This window comes from Oryza brachyantha, chromosome 3, assembly GCF_000231095.2.
Source record: "Oryza brachyantha chromosome 3, ObraRS2, whole genome shotgun sequence".
NCBI lineage: Eukaryota > Viridiplantae > Streptophyta > Magnoliopsida > Poales > Poaceae > Oryza > Oryza brachyantha.
Window position 1 is genome coordinate 7,460,938 of NC_023165.2, and position 18,891 is coordinate 7,479,828.

The 18,891-nt window shown below is 41.2% G+C and overlaps 3 protein-coding genes across 3 annotated transcripts; all 3 read left to right on the top strand.

Moving 5' to 3' along the window:
• Window positions 1–403: 403 nt before the first annotated feature.
• LOC102703764 (peroxisomal nicotinamide adenine dinucleotide carrier) lies at window positions 404–3,578 on the top strand. The gene is made up of 11 exons (XM_006651177.3): window positions 404–699; window positions 812–889; window positions 1,012–1,086; window positions 1,189–1,319; window positions 1,459–1,513; window positions 1,645–1,785; window positions 2,130–2,198; window positions 2,281–2,388; window positions 2,667–2,735; window positions 2,827–2,881; window positions 3,075–3,578. Exons 1-11 carry the CDS (start codon window positions 619–621, stop codon window positions 3,275–3,277), a joined length of 1,065 nt encoding a protein of 354 aa, XP_006651240.1. The 5' UTR covers window positions 404–618; the 3' UTR covers window positions 3,278–3,578.
• Window positions 3,579–4,173: 595 nt separating this feature from the next.
• On the top strand, window positions 4,174–6,842 carry LOC102700783 (50S ribosomal protein L4, chloroplastic). The gene is made up of 2 exons (XM_006649738.3): window positions 4,174–5,233; window positions 6,590–6,842. The coding sequence occupies exons 1-2, from the start codon at window positions 4,309–4,311 to the stop codon at window positions 6,625–6,627; spliced, it is 963 nt and encodes a 320-aa protein (XP_006649801.2). The 5' UTR covers window positions 4,174–4,308; the 3' UTR covers window positions 6,628–6,842.
• A 7,058-nt stretch (window positions 6,843–13,900) lies between these two features.
• On the top strand, window positions 13,901–18,837 carry LOC102701064 (coronatine-insensitive protein homolog 2). Its single transcript, XM_006649739.3, has 4 exons — window positions 13,901–14,056; window positions 15,476–16,547; window positions 17,019–17,505; window positions 17,620–18,837. Exons 2-4 carry the CDS (start codon window positions 16,051–16,053, stop codon window positions 18,403–18,405), a joined length of 1,770 nt encoding a protein of 589 aa, XP_006649802.2. The 5' UTR covers window positions 13,901–14,056; window positions 15,476–16,050; the 3' UTR covers window positions 18,406–18,837.
• Window positions 18,838–18,891: the final 54 nt, after the last annotated feature.

An 18,891-nucleotide genomic window follows, 5' to 3' on the forward strand; every position in this document is an offset into this window, starting at 1 on the left:
TTTATCATCTAATAATAATAAAAATATTAACCATATAATAAGACAAACGGTAAAACGATAAATACAAATAGTATAAAAATGTACTCTCGTGAGACGGAGGAGAGAAGTACGTCGCTATCCAATCCAATCTTCTCCTATGAAATGTGCAGACTACAGACTGACTGCGCCATCCTCGCAACATGCCAAGCCATGAGATATTCTGCAAATTCCTCTTCATCTGAACAAAAACCTGAATGAAAAATGCCCCAAACTATTTCGCAGTCGAAGAACTCGTTTATTTATAGTTTTAGTCCAATCTAATCTAATCTTAAATTTTAACTGTTGGCACGCACTCCATCTCCGTCGAATTAAGACCGTGTTTTGAACGTAAGACGAGCAATTTAAAAAGAGGCGAAGTGTTTGGTCAGTCCGGAGTCTGAAATTTTGAAGGGGAAGAAGCAGTGGCGTAAAGGCAAGAGAGACAAGGCCGAGTCGACCACGCCGCGCGCCCGTCTTCCCAAAACTTCAGCGAGCAGCGAGTCTTTGTTATTAGATTAATTTTCGCGTCGTCGGACCACGCCGCCGCGGGGGATCTACTGGCGGGTGGCGAGGAGCGAGGGCAGGTGGGGCGCCGCGGAGATGTCGGACGCGCTGATTAACGGCGTCGCCGGCGCCGGCGGCGGGATCATCGCCCAGCTCATCACCTACCCGCTCCAGACCGTACGCCGCCACCCCCTCCGTCGTTATCGGATTTCTCGATTCATTGATTGCTTTGCTTGTGTGGTTCGTGGCCTTCGCCGCTGTTCTTAAGACGGGGAGGGTTTGGGCGCAGGTGAACGCGCGGCAGCAGACGGAGCGCGACCCCTCCAAGCCGGCGTTCAAGGATGGCGCCGTCCGCCAGATGTGCCTGGTAATTCTCCTTCCCCCCCTCCCTAATTCCTTTCTCGTGTTCACGCGAAGTGACGAGCAATCTAACCCGATCCGAGCCTAATGCTACCGCGATCTCTCTGGTTCTTCTGTGTTCTGTGGTAGGTGGTGAAGCACGAGGGGTGGGAGCGTCTGTACGGCGGCCTCATGCCGTCGCTTGTCGGCACCGCGGCCTCGCAGGTTGCGTCTTGCTGCTCGATTTCACCCGCTTCTCTGCCTTCAGCCTTCGTCTGGAGGATTAGATTAGCTGTGCGAGCTTCTGAATCGACTTTGTGTCTTTAGGGTGTCTACTACTACTTCTACCAGATTTTCCGGAGTAGGGCGGAGGCCGCTGCCCTCCAGCGATCCAGGAGAGGCGTCGGCGATGGATCCGTCGGGATGCTCCAATCTCTCACTGTCGCTGCTCTTTCTGGGTAATCCTATTCTGCTTGTGCGCCTGCCATCGGCTTATGCATTGCGTTTGTTTTTTTTTTCTGGTATAATAGATGGAAGCTCATTCTTGCTTAATGGTTTACTTATGATGAACAACCTTCAATGCTGTTCTTTTGGCAGATGTGTTAATGTACTTCTCACAAACCCAATTTGGGTTATTGTTACACGAATGCAAGTAAGTAGTTCACATTATTGGAGTATATGTCTGTTAGTGGTGTGATTTAAGCATCAGCAATCTCAACTGACTGCTTTCAATGTAAGAAATTTAGTGGCGCATCCTGAAGTATAGTTCATTGTTGTCCACAGACTCACCGGAAGGCGAGCAAACAGCAAAGTCCCCTGGATTTGACATGTGTTCTTGACAAGACCATAGAAGCTGATCCTTCAAAAAAAAAGACCATAGAAGCTCCAGCAGTTGAAAACATCCCTCACAAGACTATCCATGCTGTATGTAACTTTGACCATTTGTCTTGTAGGGCGAGGCAATCTATTCTTGCAATTACCTATGCTGATTATCGGATCCAAAGCTAACATCTGTTCTTACTTGCATTGAAAAAAGCCTCATTCATTTTTCATCGTAGTTTGGTTTAATTCTTGTCCCTATTGTGAAACCAGATAAAATCTGCCTCTCAACTCTAAAAACCGAGTAAAACTTGCACACGTTCCTCGTTTATAGTGGTTTTGATGCTTGTAAGGTTACTGTGACATTTGATCCTGTTACCAAGCGATATATACCTGCTAATTATTTGGACTTAATTTGCGGTATCAATGACTGGCTTGGTGTAACGCAGATTCAGGATCTTTACAAAGAAGCTGGTCCTTTTGGCTTCTGGAAAGGGGTAGTCCCAGCGCTTATTATGGTAAGCATTATGTTTATCACATTTTATTTTGCTAAGTTATTTGCTTTACAGCTTCTTTATAAAATGTTTAATCTGTTATTAGGTTAGCAATCCTGCAATCCAGTTCATGTTGTACGAGACTCTTTTGAAGAAATTGAAAAAGAGACGAGCCTCTAATCTGAAGGGAGCTGATGGACTGACTGCTCTTGAAGTAAGATTTTGTCTTTTCTGGTGGTTAGGACCATCTCTACATATTTATATATAACCAATTTGCATCATGCTACCTTGCTGCACTGGGGCTGATGGTCCTTAACCTATCAGTAACGCTGACTTGAAAATTTGTTCTTTCACTAATGATATTCATGTCTTAACTTCATTTACCATGATGATTTGCTGAAAACACTTCAGCATTGTGAATTTTTTATATGCTTCAATTTCTTAAGTAGTTATGTTATAGACTATTTATGTCACACTGTAAATCCTTTTCAGATTTTTCTTCTTGGTGCTGTTGCAAAACTTGGTGCCACTGTTGTTACATATCCTCTTCTAGTTGTGAAGGTGATTGTTTTAGCACCAGTTACAGCAGCAGCTGATCCCCTTCATATTTGAGCACAGCAGACATATCAAGTTGAACCATGTTTTTTTACAGGCAAGACTTCAGGCTAAGCAAATAATTGACGATGATAAGAGACATCGCTACAAAGGTACACCATGGTAGCCTTCAATTTTAAAATTTTAAGCTTGAATGAGTAACGTTGCTCCTAAATCTTTATTTCTCTTCTGATAAAAAAAATACTAGTAACGTTGCTCCTAAATCTTTATTTCTCTTCTGATAAAAAAAATACTTGGGGATGCTTCTGACTGCCAAATATGCTATGCAAAATTTCTTGCTTTCAGGCACATTAGATGCGATCACAAAGATGATACGTTATGAAGGTCTGTCAGGACTTTACAAGGGAATGAGCACAAAAATTGTGCAAAGTGTTTTTGCGTCTGCTCTCCTTTTTATGATTAAGGAGGAACTGGTGAAGGGTGCTCGATTGTTGGTAACCGGTAACACTAGTCTGGTTAAGAAGTTACCATCAAAGTCATTAAGATGATCTAGTATTTGTATGAGAGTTGGTTGCCTCATAAAACCGAATATTTCCACAAAAGCGATGGGCAGAGTTGACAAGAGCCTCTTTTAGGAGATATTAAGTTATCTGTTATCGACCGTAGGTTCTCCAAAAAAGGAGATTAAAGATGTAGTCTATACAATTACCACTATGATTCCTGTAGGAACCAATAATGGTGCTACATGTTGGGTAGGCTATATATATCCGTGTTGCTTATGTAAAGTATAGTATGGAACATTGAGATATTGGAAAATAAGTTGCAATGAAATCGTATGCACCAGTCATGTATTTCAGATTTCTTGAGTCTATTCAGCTTGTTTGTTAAATCCAACCAACAAAAGAAAAAAAAAACTTTAAAATGAAAATTTGGGGTTGTTTAGTTTGCAAAATTTTTTTTGCAAAAACAACACATCAAAACTTTAAACACACATTTGAAGTATTAAACTTAGTTTGATTACAAAACAAATTTTAGATTTCGCTTGGAAACCGCGAGACGAATAATCTTTTGAGTCTAATTAATCTGTCATTAGCACATGTGGTTACGGTTTAATCTGTCATTAGCACATGTGGTTACGGTAGCACTTATGGCTAATCACGTCCTAATTAAACTCAAAAGATTTGTCTCACTTTTTTCTTTATAACTGTGTAATTAGTTTAAATGTTTATATATATTTAATGCTTCATTTAAATGTTTAGAGATTTGATGTGATGTTTTAGGTAAAAATTTTTGGAACTAAACAGCTGCTTGAACTCATTTATCTGTAAACACATCTCATCACCAATCCAAACACAGTAGTGTGCGTACTGCGTGCGTGTCTGTGCCTGTGGTGCGTATCTACAGGTTTGGCGCGACCAACTGGCTGAGACTAGCGAGAGGGAGAGTGTGGCTGGGTCCGGTAGGGGTGGTCGCCTCCGTGGATAAGGGGATAGAGAAGCGGCCGCTTCGCAGCTGCAGCGGCAAGGCTTCCCCGTCGTCCACCCCACCGAGCGCAGCGCAGCGCAGCGAAGCCGCCGCAATGGCCGCCTCCTCCGTGGCCTCGACTCTCCTCCTCTCGCTCTCCTCCTCGTCCTCGCCCTTCCTCTCCTCTGCCCCCGCCTCGTTCCTCCCATCCTCCTCCTCCTCCTCCCCGCGCGTCTCCGTCGCCGCCGGAAGGCAGAAGGCGGCTGTCTCCGTCCTCCGCGCGCTGCGCGCCGAGGCGGCCACCCTGCCGGTGCTCTCCTTCTCCGGGGAGAAGGTCGGGGAGGTCGCCCTCGACCTCAAGTCCGCGCCGCCCTCCACCGCGCGCGCCGTCGTGCACCGCGGCCTAATCACCGACCGCCAGAACAAGCGCCGCGGAACGGCGTCCACCCTCACCCGCGGCGAAGTCAGGGGAGGCGGCAGGAAGCCCTACCAGCAGAAGAAGACGGGGAAGGCGCGGCGCGGGTCGACGCGCACGCCGCTCCGCCCCGGCGGTGGTGTCATATTCGGCCCCAAGCCCCGGGACTGGTCCATCAAGATCAACCGCAAGGAGAAGCGCCTCGCCATCTCCACTGCGCTCGCTAGTGCGGCCGTGGCAGAAGATGCATTCGTCGTGGAGGAGTTCGACGAGGAGTTCTCTTCGGGCCCCAAGACCAGGGACTTCGTGGCCGCGCTTCAGCGGTGGGGGCTCGACCCCAAGCAGAAGGCCATGTTCTTCGCCACGGACTTTACCGACAATGTGCGGCTCAGCGGCAGGAACATTGGCTCCCTCAAGATGCTAACCCCAAGGACTCTCAACCTATACGACATCCTCGATGCCCGCAAGCTCTTCTTCACCCCGGCCGCCATTGACTACCTCAACTCCAGGTACGGCGCCACGGTCTTTGATGAATACGAGGGTGATACCGATGGCGAGGACGATGGTGAAGAGGAAGCAGAGGAGGTGCAAGAGGAAGAAGGAAGCGCAGAGGAGGCTGCTCAAGGTACATAGCTATGCATTCAGGTGTCTTTTTATTATTTCTATGCTAGGCATGTGTGAAATGAGCAACTGATGTTATCCAGTGACCCTTTATTTTACATGTTTAAGTTGATAGTTAGGATATGAATTGTTCCGATTGAATGGTACATAGCACTCCTTCCGTTCTAAAATATAAGTATTTCTAGAATTCAAATTTTGTACAACAATATAAACATTTATGCACCGATTCCCATAATTTCAATGATTCAAATGATTGCAAAGCCAGTCAGATGTTTAAAAAGAGAATCTAATCAATTCAAAATTAAAAAATTGACCACTGAAATGACTAAATGGAATATATGCTAAATAACCTAAAAATGCTTATATTTTGAAACGGAGGTAGTAATTTTCTTAACTCTTAGCTATGCTCTGCTGTAAATATCCTGAATTGATCGATGCTAAATACGTATGCTGATAAAGATACAGTGGAAAAGAAACAGAAAGCATAGCCATTTTTGTCTATGAACATCACTTTAGTTACTAAGGATGGATAAATGCCTTTTAGTCTTGTAGACTTATAGAGCTATTCTTTGTTTGAGACAGTTATCGTATTCTTTCCACCTTACAAAATTACCATGCAAATGTGTGTATTTTTTTCTTCTGAAAGATCCCATAACTCCAGGACATAATTCAATGGTTTATTTTAGAAGCATGCTTGGAGATCCACCTAGACTAGACCTATGGTAGCTCATGGTAGACCTGCAATGTCTGTATTGCTGTATTTTACTCGTGGTTTTGCATCTCCCTAGTGTTTCCATTCAGTGTTCAGGAGCAGCCCAGCAATTTGCAAATAGGAAATGACTTCACCTAATGGCGGTTAAATTTTTGGCTAAAGGTTAATTAGGTCCTAATTATTGGACTTAAGAATAAGAAGAATGAGACTGCTTAGAATCCATGAAAACCATAAAATCAATACACTTTGCTAAGGGAGAGAAATGGACTAAACCAGAACTCCGGGAAATCCCGGCACAATCCTTATAATAGTGGCACGTCTGGTGTGCCACACTGCTACCTGCCTATTACCTATCACTTGAAACGTTGTTAGCCATTGGCGCTGTCACCATTCACTTCAAATATGTTTTGTTAGACCTTAGAACCATCTTAATAAAGCAGTTAGTGGTGAATAGGCTGGTTTAAGTGGTGTTAGAGGTGAAACCTGGTTAATACACACCTTTTCTCCATCTCTCAAGCACGTCTTTTCTGCAAATACTATTATATAATAACTATAATTGATGTTAAATTTATGGTACATGTTAGTGCTGTCTATTAGAATCTCTTAGTTTGAGCATTTCTCAGGAACTTCTTTTTGTATGACTTTCAGATGAGACTGCAGAGACTGAGGCTGATAGCAATTCCTAGGAAAGAGGGTGTAGACTGGGTGTTTTTCATTTGTTGGTCTGGTAATTTCTTCCCTGATGCAGAAGTGTTTTGGTTACTTTTGTTGTAAGTTTATAACGCTTTTTCACTGATGCAGTATATTAGATCTTCCAAACTGCACATATATTTTGAAATACACTGTGAAGTGTCAACCACTGCATATTTTTCTTGCAATTTCATACATAAGTGCTTCCCAACCTTGCTTTGAAAAACCGATGTTAACCTGCTGGTTACCACTAATTTTCTAACATCTTGAGTTGTGTTATAATTACGAACTAGTATGGTGGTCCGCGCATATTGCGCGTGTAGCATCATTATAAATTTCTCTCTCATAATTACATATATGTTTTATGTTTATTTTTAAAAACATTAAAATTGGCAATATAATTTAAACTCTGCCTTGACTTGACCAAATTTATATGTTTAATATTTTAATTATTGACATAGTAATTCATATGTATATAAAACAAAAGTGATGGATCTTTTACTATTGTCATATTTATAAAATAAATTAATGATATCTAACATCTATTGTATATTTGTTTATCTTCATTTTTCCATCTTTATCTTTAGAATATTAGTGATGTCTTCTTAGTATCAGAATATTATTTATTACCAATATTCTTATATTTTATTTCGTCGTTGTTGGTATAGCTTCGAGAATTAAATATCATTTGTTAGTTGCATTTTTAAATGAATTATAAAGCTATTTTTATTTTCTTTAATTAACATGTGTAACAATTTTCAACTAATGTGAAATTATATTTCTACATAGACTTGTCTTTTAGTTTTCCCAGTTTTTTATTCTGAAATACAATTTAATCACCTGTATTTTTCTCTTAATTAATAGATAAGAGTCCATGTAGAAACATTTCTCTCTATTGTGATTATTTTTAGTTTTGAATCCAAATTTTAGTTTTTTTTCCCTAAATTGTATTTCTACCTGGACTCTTATCTCAATACTAATTTTAAATTTTTATCTGAATTTTACCTTTTTGGAATTTGTATTTCTACGTGGACTCATATTTTAATTGTTATTCATGATTTCATACTTTTTAAAAAATCGTATTTCTAGTTGATCTCTGATTATTTTTTATTTTTGACATTAGTTTGATGATTTTTACACCGTCAGAGTGAACATAGTGTGTAGTCAGTATAATTAGCAAACAAATACTTGTATAGCTCCTAGTTGGTGAGAGACCATAAATGACTATTGTTTTCCAAATATAAAACATGCTTCCGATAGAAAAGAGTCCAAATTTTCTACGTCAATACATGTACAGTCTAATCGATCTTTTTTTGTTTTTCCTATTGTTCCTACGTAACTTAAACAATACATGCATAGTCCGATTGATGTTTTCCTTGCTTGTCCGATTGATGTTTTATTTTTTTAAAATTTTTCTCCGATTAACCTTAGAATTTCTAGCCCGTGAGGAGTAACGTGGAGCCTCCTTTTCCTGTTACTTTGTATATATAATATATATATAATAGATTGCTGGCTCCACGATTTGTTGAATTGTTTGTTCTATGACCAACTTTTTCACTGGGTGAACTTTAACAAGCCTTTCAGAGGACTCACTACATTTTACGCTGTGGAAACTTGTCTAGCTCAACTTGGACATGGAGATTGGATCATCATAGCCTGCTTCTGATCTTGAATTTCTAAGCTCAGATCAGCCCTAAACAACGGGCCATTTTGCTCAGGTTTACTTGTATATCACCTGAGAATTTTAGCGAGCCAACCCTCTACCAGACTAAGGATATTCTAGGGAACAAAGAATATATACACTAGTGCCTCACCATAATATCCCACCATTTTTCTAATTATTAGAGTGACTGGGCACTTGGGTCATGCAAGAAGAATTGTTGGGCTGTCCTTTAAGTCCACCCAAACAACACTTCTCGACCAGACAATAACTTTTCCATTTGTTCTGACATTCCACAACAAGTGCACTATGGCCAATGCTGCGTCTGTCTTTAGAATGGTGCAAACTCTTGCTACATTCTACTGTTTTATCTGCCATTTTTAGTTGGTCTATCGGTGCAGTTTATTTATAGTTTGCCCTATCTTACTGACTTACTCTGGTTTCAACAATAACTAAAGAAATCTGAAAAGGTATGAAATATAATTCAATAAAGGGATTTCTGAGATTGTTACTAACATACCCTCTATGTTTCATGATGTAAGACTTTATAGATTATATATATACACACACATACATTTATTATTGGATTAATCTAGACAAGGCTGGAAAATCTTATAATTTAAAACAGAAGAGGAAGAGGAAGAGGAAGGAGAAATATTTCGCGTATCTATGAATGGAAAAGAGAAGAGTCTCGTTTTGGGCTTAGCTAGCTTTCTTGAGAGTTGACGCTATCTTTTAAGTTTTTTTGGGGGGTGGGGAAGGGGGTAAAAAGCTATTATTTCATCCATTTCACAATATAAGACTTTCTAGTATTGTATACATTTATATGGATGCTAATGAATATATATATATATATATAAATTATGTATATTTATTAATTAATAAATCTAGAGAAGACTAGAAAGTCTTACGATATAAAACAAAGGTAGTATAAATAATGGGAGTCGGACCTAAGCACATCATTTCACTTATTATTCTAAAAACTGGTCATGCAAAATATTTAAGTTGATTGGTTCTGATTTGGAATATTGGATAGATTGGCTGGAACTGTTTCCGTCCCTACATATTAGGTCTGCGTTATGCTCCTTAGAAGGAATCAATACGGAAAAAACTTGCCGTATATTAAATTTCATCAGTATTATGCCCTATGCATATGCAGCAGCAGACTAATATTGTGCCAATGGCTGCTTTGTGTTACTGAATTTACTCGGTGAGAGTCTCCAACTCAAAACAAAATTGTACTAGGTCATCTCAAAGTCTCGGGCAGTAACAGGAGAAACCGTTGATTCCACGTTCAGGTCAGTGTCAGGTGGTGTTTATATTGGGAAATCTTTGAAAGAAGTGTCACGTTAAATGTTTGACCGGATGTCAGAAGGGTTTTCAGACACGAATAAAAGAACGAATTTCACGGCTAGCCTGAAAACCGCGAGACGAATTTTTAAGCCTAATTAATCCGTCATTAGCACATGTTGGTTACTGTAGCACTTATGGCTAATCATGGACTAATTAGGCTCAAAAGATTCGTCTTAAGATTTTTTCCGTAATTGTGCAATTAGTTTTTTTGGTTCATCTATATTCAATGCTTTATTTAGGTGTCCAAAAATTCGATGTGATGTTTTTGATAAAAAATTTGGGAACTAAATAGGCCCTGTTTAGATCCTTCAAAATGACAAAAGTTTTATCATTTTGAAGTACTTTTTGGCAAAATGGATCTAAACACTAGGGTAAGAAAATGACAAGTTTGCATTTGGCATTTGACAGTCTAGAGTAGCAAATTTCACCAAAAAGTACATAGGGATGCGGACCACCTCTCACTTTTGCCAAAAAATAGCAACTTTTACGTGCCTCTAAACACCAACTTGCAAAAATGCAATACCAAAACTTTTGCCACCAAAACTTTTGTTATTTGCCATTTCAAATACCTATAAACAGGGTCTTAGTAGACAAAAAAAGCTAGTGAAGTAAGGTAGTATTCCTTTGGAGGATGATTGTAGAGAACTAGAAATGATCGTCGTTGCCGGCTACTTTTATGGGGTGTTGGTCTGATCTCCTTTGGAGCTCCTCTTATCATCTGTGTCGTAAAGTTTGCACACGTCGTTGTCGATTAGTCCATCCGCAGCTTTATGTCCAATGGGCTAAAAGTTATCCTGCTCCGTGCTTTGTGGTTGTTTGACCAAAAAACTTTATGTACCTTTTGAGCTGTAAGGGTAGTTACAGTGCGCTGATGTGGCGTTTAGCCCCAGCATGCCACGGCGGAGAGAGAAATCTCGCTTTTTGCTCGACCTGCCAAGCTCCGCGCCTCCTCGTGAGGACACATTGCTACGGCTCGTGCCTCGGCATGGGCCCTGAGGAGAGAGAAAGAGGACCATCCGCCTGTTGCCAACACCGCCGACGCCCCTCGCTTCACCAGCGACTGCGGCCGCCGCGCCGCCCTCCACCCTCCTCCCACGGCCGCCGCGCCGCCCCAGAGAGGAGCTCTGGCGGGCGGGGAGAGAGAGGAGGGACAAAAGGAGCAACGGAGGAGAAAAAGAGGACGCATGGAGAGAGAAGGTCATGGAGCCCACTTAAAGCTGTTGTGGGTCTCATTTTGAATGGTGAGGCGTGTGGTTTATGGAGTAGTTTCGTCTACGTGGCACATGGGAGAGTGCCCTCCACTGTGAATGCCCTATTCATTTCCGTGAAAATTTCTTTATCGAAGTTGCCCGATATATAATGGCTCTGAATCTCCAGATTGGCCACCGGATAAACATCCCCAATGCCAAACATAATGGTGGAGACTAATTTCATAATGCTAATATGAAATTCTAGATTTTTCTAAGACCTTTTTTTATAGTTGATGAACGACAGATGTCGAGGGAAATAAAAGATTTATGATAATTATTTAGGGGCACAAACAAATTATTGAGAAGTTGGATTTAAATATTTTCTTGCAAATGCTAATGAAGGAGTTTCTTTTAATCGTATCTTTTATAAACTTGTAAAATGTCTAATATTTAACGTCGTTGATGGTAGCTTTATAAACCTAGTCTTCTGGTATGTTGCAAGCTTGGTGAGACTCGAGATCGATTGGGATCTGAATCCTTAGAGTCCCTCAGCGGAGATCTTTTGATCCGAACTTCGGTAAAAGGCTATGTCTCCCTGCTCTCCCTCTTACATCATATTTACAATTCTCTTGATTCATGTTCCTTATTATACACTACTATTTACCTATCTTAGCTCTTTCCTGGCGCATAAGAGTGCTTTGGTTGCATCCCTATCGAAGGACTGAACCCAGTGATCCGAAGTTCTGATTTCAAGGATCAAAAGTTTTGGTCTGTATTTTTTACGGAACAAAGAATGTCGATTGGAAGTTTTGAATATTCTAATCGGATAGTTTGATCCATTTCTAAGTTTTTTTTAAGAACGTCTATTCACCTCTAGTCAATTTAATTGTCTTTTCAGACGTGACTTATATTTTTTATATTTACATATTTTTAATAAGACAAACAATTAAAACATGTTAAAAAGTTAACCGTGTTAAATATTAAAACCCGGAGGGAGTCTATAATTTGTAAGCCAACAAACAAAACCTATTTGATACGGTCTAAATAACATTACCGGCCGATTAACTTGGCGTTTTGACGATTTTAGAACGGAGTAACACGGTAAGGTATAACTAAAAATTTACAAATTTACAGTATAACATCATGGAGAGTGGGGAAGAGGGGGCCTTCGGTATTTGTATTTTTTAATTACCCATAAAATTCTTACCAAAATTATTAACTATGGTAATTTGGTTTGATGTTGTTTTAGAAATGCAACTCTTTTTCAAACCGATCCTTAGGGCTAGCAGTGATATAAAAAATACGCTGTGGCAAGTTTAGTAAAAGAAATCGCAAAGAATCCCAGTTACACATTCAAGATGGATGCCCAAGGTGCAGGATTTGAAAATACGATGATAGCAACTCGGTTATTAGCCTTGTGAAGCTAGTAAATCAATAAACTGCTTGGTAAACCGGCCAGGTTTAACAAAAATCAAACTGAAAGATAACTTTTTTGGAAAATGCATTGGATCATTAGTTCTTAATATGGGCAAACCACTGGAGAGCAGCAAGCGGTGATAAATGGTTTTCTAACCATTGCATTTCAATAGATGTGAACAGATCTGCATGCATCACGTCTCGCAGAGCCTCCCATTTCGGGTCCGGGGCACGCTGCCTTTCCCGTGGTGAGGAGACGCAAGTAGCAAAAGGCACCAACATTGGTCGCCTCGCGCCGGCCAGCCATTCGGACGTTTTTGCCGTAGCGGTCGTGACACGAAAGCGCGAGCGCGGGCACGCCGTAGCTTTTCGCCCAAAGCAAGCATCGCTCGCCCGCTCGCCCGATCCATCCGTGATCCGTCCGCCACTCCTCCGAGCCGACCTCCGCATTTCCGCTCCCTCACACTAGTCACTAGTAGTAGTCGTCACTACTTCCGCTACTGGCCCGGTGGCCCCTCTCCCCGCACGACAGCATGGCGCGCACGTCTGCTATGCCCGCCCGCCTGCCAGCACCGCACCGCATCACCATGTACGCACGCTGATGGGTCGGCCATCCCGCATACGCGGGCACGGGAGGGGCCGGCCGGCTGTGGGCGTTGCCGTTCGTAAAACGGCAATATTCTGGATAGCGTCGTCAAGTCGTTAATTAAAAAACCAGTCAGAAAGATAGCGTCCAGTGGCCGAAAGTGTACCAATCGGTTCCTATAAATGAATCATTGACGTGTACTCCATCCGTCTCAAAATAAAACAATTTTTCATTTTTTACCTATAATTTTTGACTCTTCGTCTTATTTAATTTTTTTTTACGATTGATATTTTAGTTTTTATTAGATGATAAATCCTAAATAGAACTTTACGTGTGACTAATTTTTTTTTCTAATTTTCTAAAAAAATTTTAAATAAGACGGATGGTCAAACGTTGGACACAGAAACATGAATTGATTTTTTTGGGACAGAGTGAGTAGCTATAAATGAATCATAAGTATTTACTCATTTATGTTTATAAGCTAAAAATTTAAATTTTTAATTTTAAATTTGATGTTGATTTTGAGGTTTTTACACCGAAATCTATTTTTCAACCTTGACTTTAGATCGCTTACGTATATAAAATTTTTATTTATAAATTATTTTTCTTTAGCAAATATATCATTTGGTCTTTTACGGTAAACACCCCGATTGAGTAGATATGGGGATGTACATTCAGTTATTCACTAACTGGTCAAGAGGAAAGGGAGTTCGCTCAGTAATCTGATCACTTGTTTCTTAGTGATCAAACATTCTTATTCTCGGCTATACTATTTTAAGCACATGCTAAATAAAAATCATCCACACAAGTGCACGCTAAGTAAACCTCTTAAAATAGATGAGATATGCCAAATGTCGTCCAATCGAGCCAGCATAATGAGCGGTCTAGAATTGATTAATTACAAGCGCTAATGCAAACTTGTTTCTCCGTATTAATCTCCTAATGAAGGAACATGCTTGTATAATTTCCCCTTGTCCTTTCTCAACTTATCTACTTTATATATTCCTCGCTTTCTCCCAATCCAAGATCATTTACATTCTCATCTTCCATTTGTTTGGTTATTTATAGCTCCATTCATCTCTCTTTGCCGTTTGATTACCATACAATTGTGGTCAGGTTTGTTGCTAGACCAAGGTTAATATATGAAAATGCAACATTGGATTTTCTTCAAGATGTTCATGCCTCGACATGTGATTTCTGTATTTGTCTATCTGTTGGAGGTATCTGAATTGATTTTTTTTTTACAATTACAATGCAATCACTCTTTGTTTGCAACCATGACCAGTGACTTAGTTGACAATAGTGATATCAAGCCAAACATGTTGTTTGTGTTAGACATTAGTTACCTATAAATTTATTGATGTTGTCCTTTCTACAAGATAATTTGTTAATGTTGGATTGATGAGACACAATACCAATAGGTAATGTCCCACATATGCTATAGTATAGGTCATGAATTTATGACTTTGTCGAGAAAATCACTAAAAGGTGGATCGAAAATACATATAAAACAAATAAATTGGTATCACATGCATGTCTTTCACCTATGCAAAATACATCTACTTTTATTTTTATAACAACATTAGTAATACTTTTCTCCTATGCTAAATTGCAAATAAAAATTGAGAAAAGTTATTAGACGATACATGGTTCGGTCAAAGAAGAAACACTCCTACGAGAGTGTCACAGATATTATATCTAGCCATTAAGCCTAGGGTTTTACTGAAGTATGGCATTTTACCACAATCGTTGATCTAACCATGGTAAACCAGCAGAGTAAACCTAAAAGCATGATTATTAGATGAACCCAAGGTCCAGAGATGATACCACATCATATTAATATCAATTCACTATATAGGTTCATTCACTAGTATGCTTATGTTTTTTTACAGATAAAAGATAGAGCCGAAAAATTATCTAATTTTTAATAGCTATTTAATAGTATAAATAATGAAATTAGCTACTGTTTTGGGTACTTTTAAATTTTTGCCACTTTTGATCAGAATTGTTTATTTCTCTCACAACACCTGTGAGATGAGAGTGATAAATTTGTTGTCACTCAACCATAGGATTGGTAAAATGTTAAACTTTCCTTGTTTAGTAGTTTGTGAAACTTGCACAATAAATCCAAGTAATAATATGAAGATATGCTATGGAAAAAACACAACTTAATTCTTGGCTTGTATTATTTATTAACCTTGTTTATCGATAACCTAATATATAAATAAACATTATTATGCATCTATAGAATAAATTAGCATGTGTTAGCAACATATATTTACCACGGTCCATTATATAATAATATTTATTAATATGACTAAGTATAAAACATATTTAACAAGAAATTGCCATTAAAATTTATATTATAATGGTGACTATTGAGCTCAAGCTCGACTTGAGCCTAGGTAGACGAGCTCAGCTCATTGACAGCCCTACCCGCATATGCTAGTTTCACTTTAGATCACCTCACGTTAATTTTTAAAATAAGCTATTGCGATTCATGCATTGACTTTTGCGCTTTTTTTTTACATTGAACTCTTGAATTGTAACATTGCATTGTTTTTGTCTGTCAAATATCGATTGGAAGCATACTCTACCGGTGCAATTTTTCGTCTGACCATACGGATCCTACGGTACAGGTATCGGCTTACAAGGACATAGCGATATAGCACCAAGTGAGCAACCATCGGATTCAGGGGGGCATCCAAAAAAACAAATGATGTCTCGCAGCCACAGAGAGAGACCTTGACCACGACGGAGTTACGGAAGGCGTCGGGAATTAGCCACCGGACAGACAGGAGGGAGGAGGATGGAGGAGAAGTGAGAAATATCTGCAGCAGCCGTCGTCCCGGCCGCAGCAGCCGGCAGACACACCACCGGATCGGGCGCACCGCGCACGGGCGCACGGCGAGGAGTGTCAAAGGATGAGCCACCCGCTCGCGCCGCGTCGCCGCTCGTAGTCCGAAGCGAACGGGCTTTCTTGAATCGCGACTACGCTAGGACAGGGAAAAAACCAGGGGACCCATAAAATTCCCCAGCTTTGCTTTTTCCTCTCGCCTGCTACTACTGCCACGCCCCGACCACACCACACCACACCACCCCACCCCATCTCACCATCCCCCTTTCCCACCCTCCCGTGCGAGAGAGCACGGCGGCGGAAACCTAGATCGGGATCGCGACGGATCGGCCGGCGGCGAGGGGGAGGGGACCCGCGATGGGCGGCGAGGCCGGGGAGCGGCGGCTGGGGCGGGCAATGAGCTTCGGGATCCCGGACGTGGCGCTGGGGCTGGTGATGGGGTTCGTGGACGACCCCTGGGACCGCGACGCCATCTCGCTCGTGTGCCGCCACTGGTGCCGGGTCGACGCGCTCAGCCGCAAGCACGTCACCGTCGCCATGGCGTACTCCACCACGCCCGACCGGCTCTTCAGGCGCTTCCCCTGCCTCGAGTCGCTCAAGCTCAAGGCCAAGCCCCGGGCGGCCATGTTCAACCTCATCCCCGAGAACTGGGGCGGCTCCGCCTCCCCGTGGATCCGCCAGCTCTCGGCATCGTTCCACTTCCTCAAGGCGCTGCATCTGCGCAGGATGATAGTGTCTGACGACGACCTCGACGTCCTCGTCCGCGCCAAGGCGCACATGCTCACCTCGCTCAAGCTTGACCGCTGCTCTGGCTTCTCTACATCCTCCCTCGCCCTCGTCGCCCGCACTTGCAAGTAATTTCTTTTACCCCCTTCTCTTGGATAATATATTAATTGAGCGAGTCATTTAAGGTTCTCCTTTCCACTATTTAGAAATGTAGTTTTTAAAGTGATTTGGTAAGGTTCTTTTGAGGAAGGAAGACTAGATTAGAAGTTTTTTTCTCATTTGTTCACTACGAGAACATCTTAGTAAATGATTTGTATAAGGAGGTGCGAGGATTTGTGGAAGGGAGACTAGATTAGAAGTTCTTTTTTCTGCTTTGTTCACTATGAAAACATCTTCATGCTAGAATTCAACCCTGGAGATAAGTGTAGCTCATAATTATTAGTAAGTAGTTTGCTTTAAATGTCACACTTGTGTTGAGGTGCTATGATTTAGCTTAGATATTATGCTAATTAGTGGAAATGTTTAAGTAGAAATAGGTTTCTGCAAGAGTGCTGTTGATTTATAGATAACTGACCAGTCATGTATGTTGTAATTCACAGGAAACTTGAAACCTTGTTCCTGGAAGACAGCTTAATTGCTGAGAAAGAAAATGATGAATGGCTTCGGGAGCTTGCTACCAGCAATAATGTCCTTGAGATACTGAATTTCTTTTTGACAGATCTCAGGGCATCCCCAGCATATCTTACCCTCCTTGTGCGCAATTGCCGAAGGCTGAAAATTTTGAAGATTAGCGAGTGCTTCATGCTTGACCTGGTTGATTTGTTCCGCACAGCAGAAATATTACAAGACTTTGCCGGTGGTTCCTTTGATGATCAGGGTCAAGCTGTAGAAAGTAGAAATTATGAAAACTTCTATTTCCCTCCGTCACTGCTCCTCTTGAGTTTGCTCTACATGGGAACAAAAGAGATGCAGGTACTATTCCCATATGGTGCTGCACTGAAGAAGTTGGATCTTCAGTTTACATTCCTTTCCACAGAGGATCACTGTCAGTTGGTCCAGCGCTGCCCAAATCTGGAAATTTTAGAGGTATTTCCTGGCAGATGTTTTTTTGTTGTATTTCTTGTTCCGTTTGGAGGTTTTATAGGAATATATTATTCAGCATGCGCTGATACTCTTTTTTTTCACATGTGAATCAAACAGGTGAGGGATGTGATAGGGGATAGGGGATTAGAAGTTGTTGCACAGACCTGCAAGAAATTACAGAGACTTCGAGTAGAGAGAGGAGACGATGATCAAGGAGGTCTTGAGGATGAACATGGTATGGTTACACAGGTGGGATTGATGGCTGTAGCTCAAGGCTGCCCTCATTTAGAATATTGGGCAGTGCATGTCACTGACATTACTAATGCTGCTCTAGAAGCCATCGGTACATACAGCAGAAATCTTAATGATTTCCGGCTTGTCCTGCTTGATAGAGAAGCAAATATAACAGAATCACCCCTTGACAATGGGGTCCGTGCTTTGTTGAGAGGTTGCACCAAGCTCCGGAGATTTGCATTTTATGTGAGACCTGGGGTTCTATCAGATGTTGGCCTTGGGTACATTGGTGAATTTAGTAAGAAAATCCGTTACATGTTACTTGGGAATGTTGGGGAGTCTGACCAAGGACTTCTGCAACTCTCAACAGGATGCCCAAGCTTGCAGAAATTGGAGCTGAGGGGTTGTTTCTTCAGTGAACGTGCATTGGCTCTTGCTGCTTTACAACTGAAGTCACTGCGATACCTATGGGTGCAAGGATACAAGGCATCTCCCAATGGCACTGATCTAATGGCCATGGTGCGGCCCTTCTGGAACATCGAGATTATTGCTCCCAATCAAGATGAGCTTTGTCAAGACGGTCAGGCACAGATTCTGGCATACTACTCACTTGCAGGAATGAGATCAGATTACCCTCAGTCAGTAATTCCCCTCTATCCTTCAGTTTGAGTGTATATGTCTGATGCCAGGTTGCGAAACTCAAGTCTAGTATAGGACCGATATTGTTCTAAATTCTGCAGTCTGATGCTCCTATTCTATTTAGCAATGAGCACAGAACCAATTACAGAAATGAAAGCAGGAAAGCTATTAGTTCGAGGAACATGTTATAACATCTTGGGACTAAGATCTGTATTGCATATCTGAGGGGTATCACTTCTGCAAAGCTCAGCTCAATTGGCCAGCACGGATATGTAAACCTTCATTTTGATTAGGATATGATACAATTTTGTAATAATGTTCGTTGTTCAATGTCTATTTGTACTATTTGACCTTTTAGCATTCTGTCACCTTTTTTTTCTTGGAAGATTGCTGCGCTGTGGACTAAATCATTCGCAGTACAATATTTTTTAGTATCAGCTACTGGCTGTGTTGTTGCTGTGACTTCTATTTCTTCTCTGTTTGGTTTTGCAACGCCCCTTGTTTGATCTGTATTAG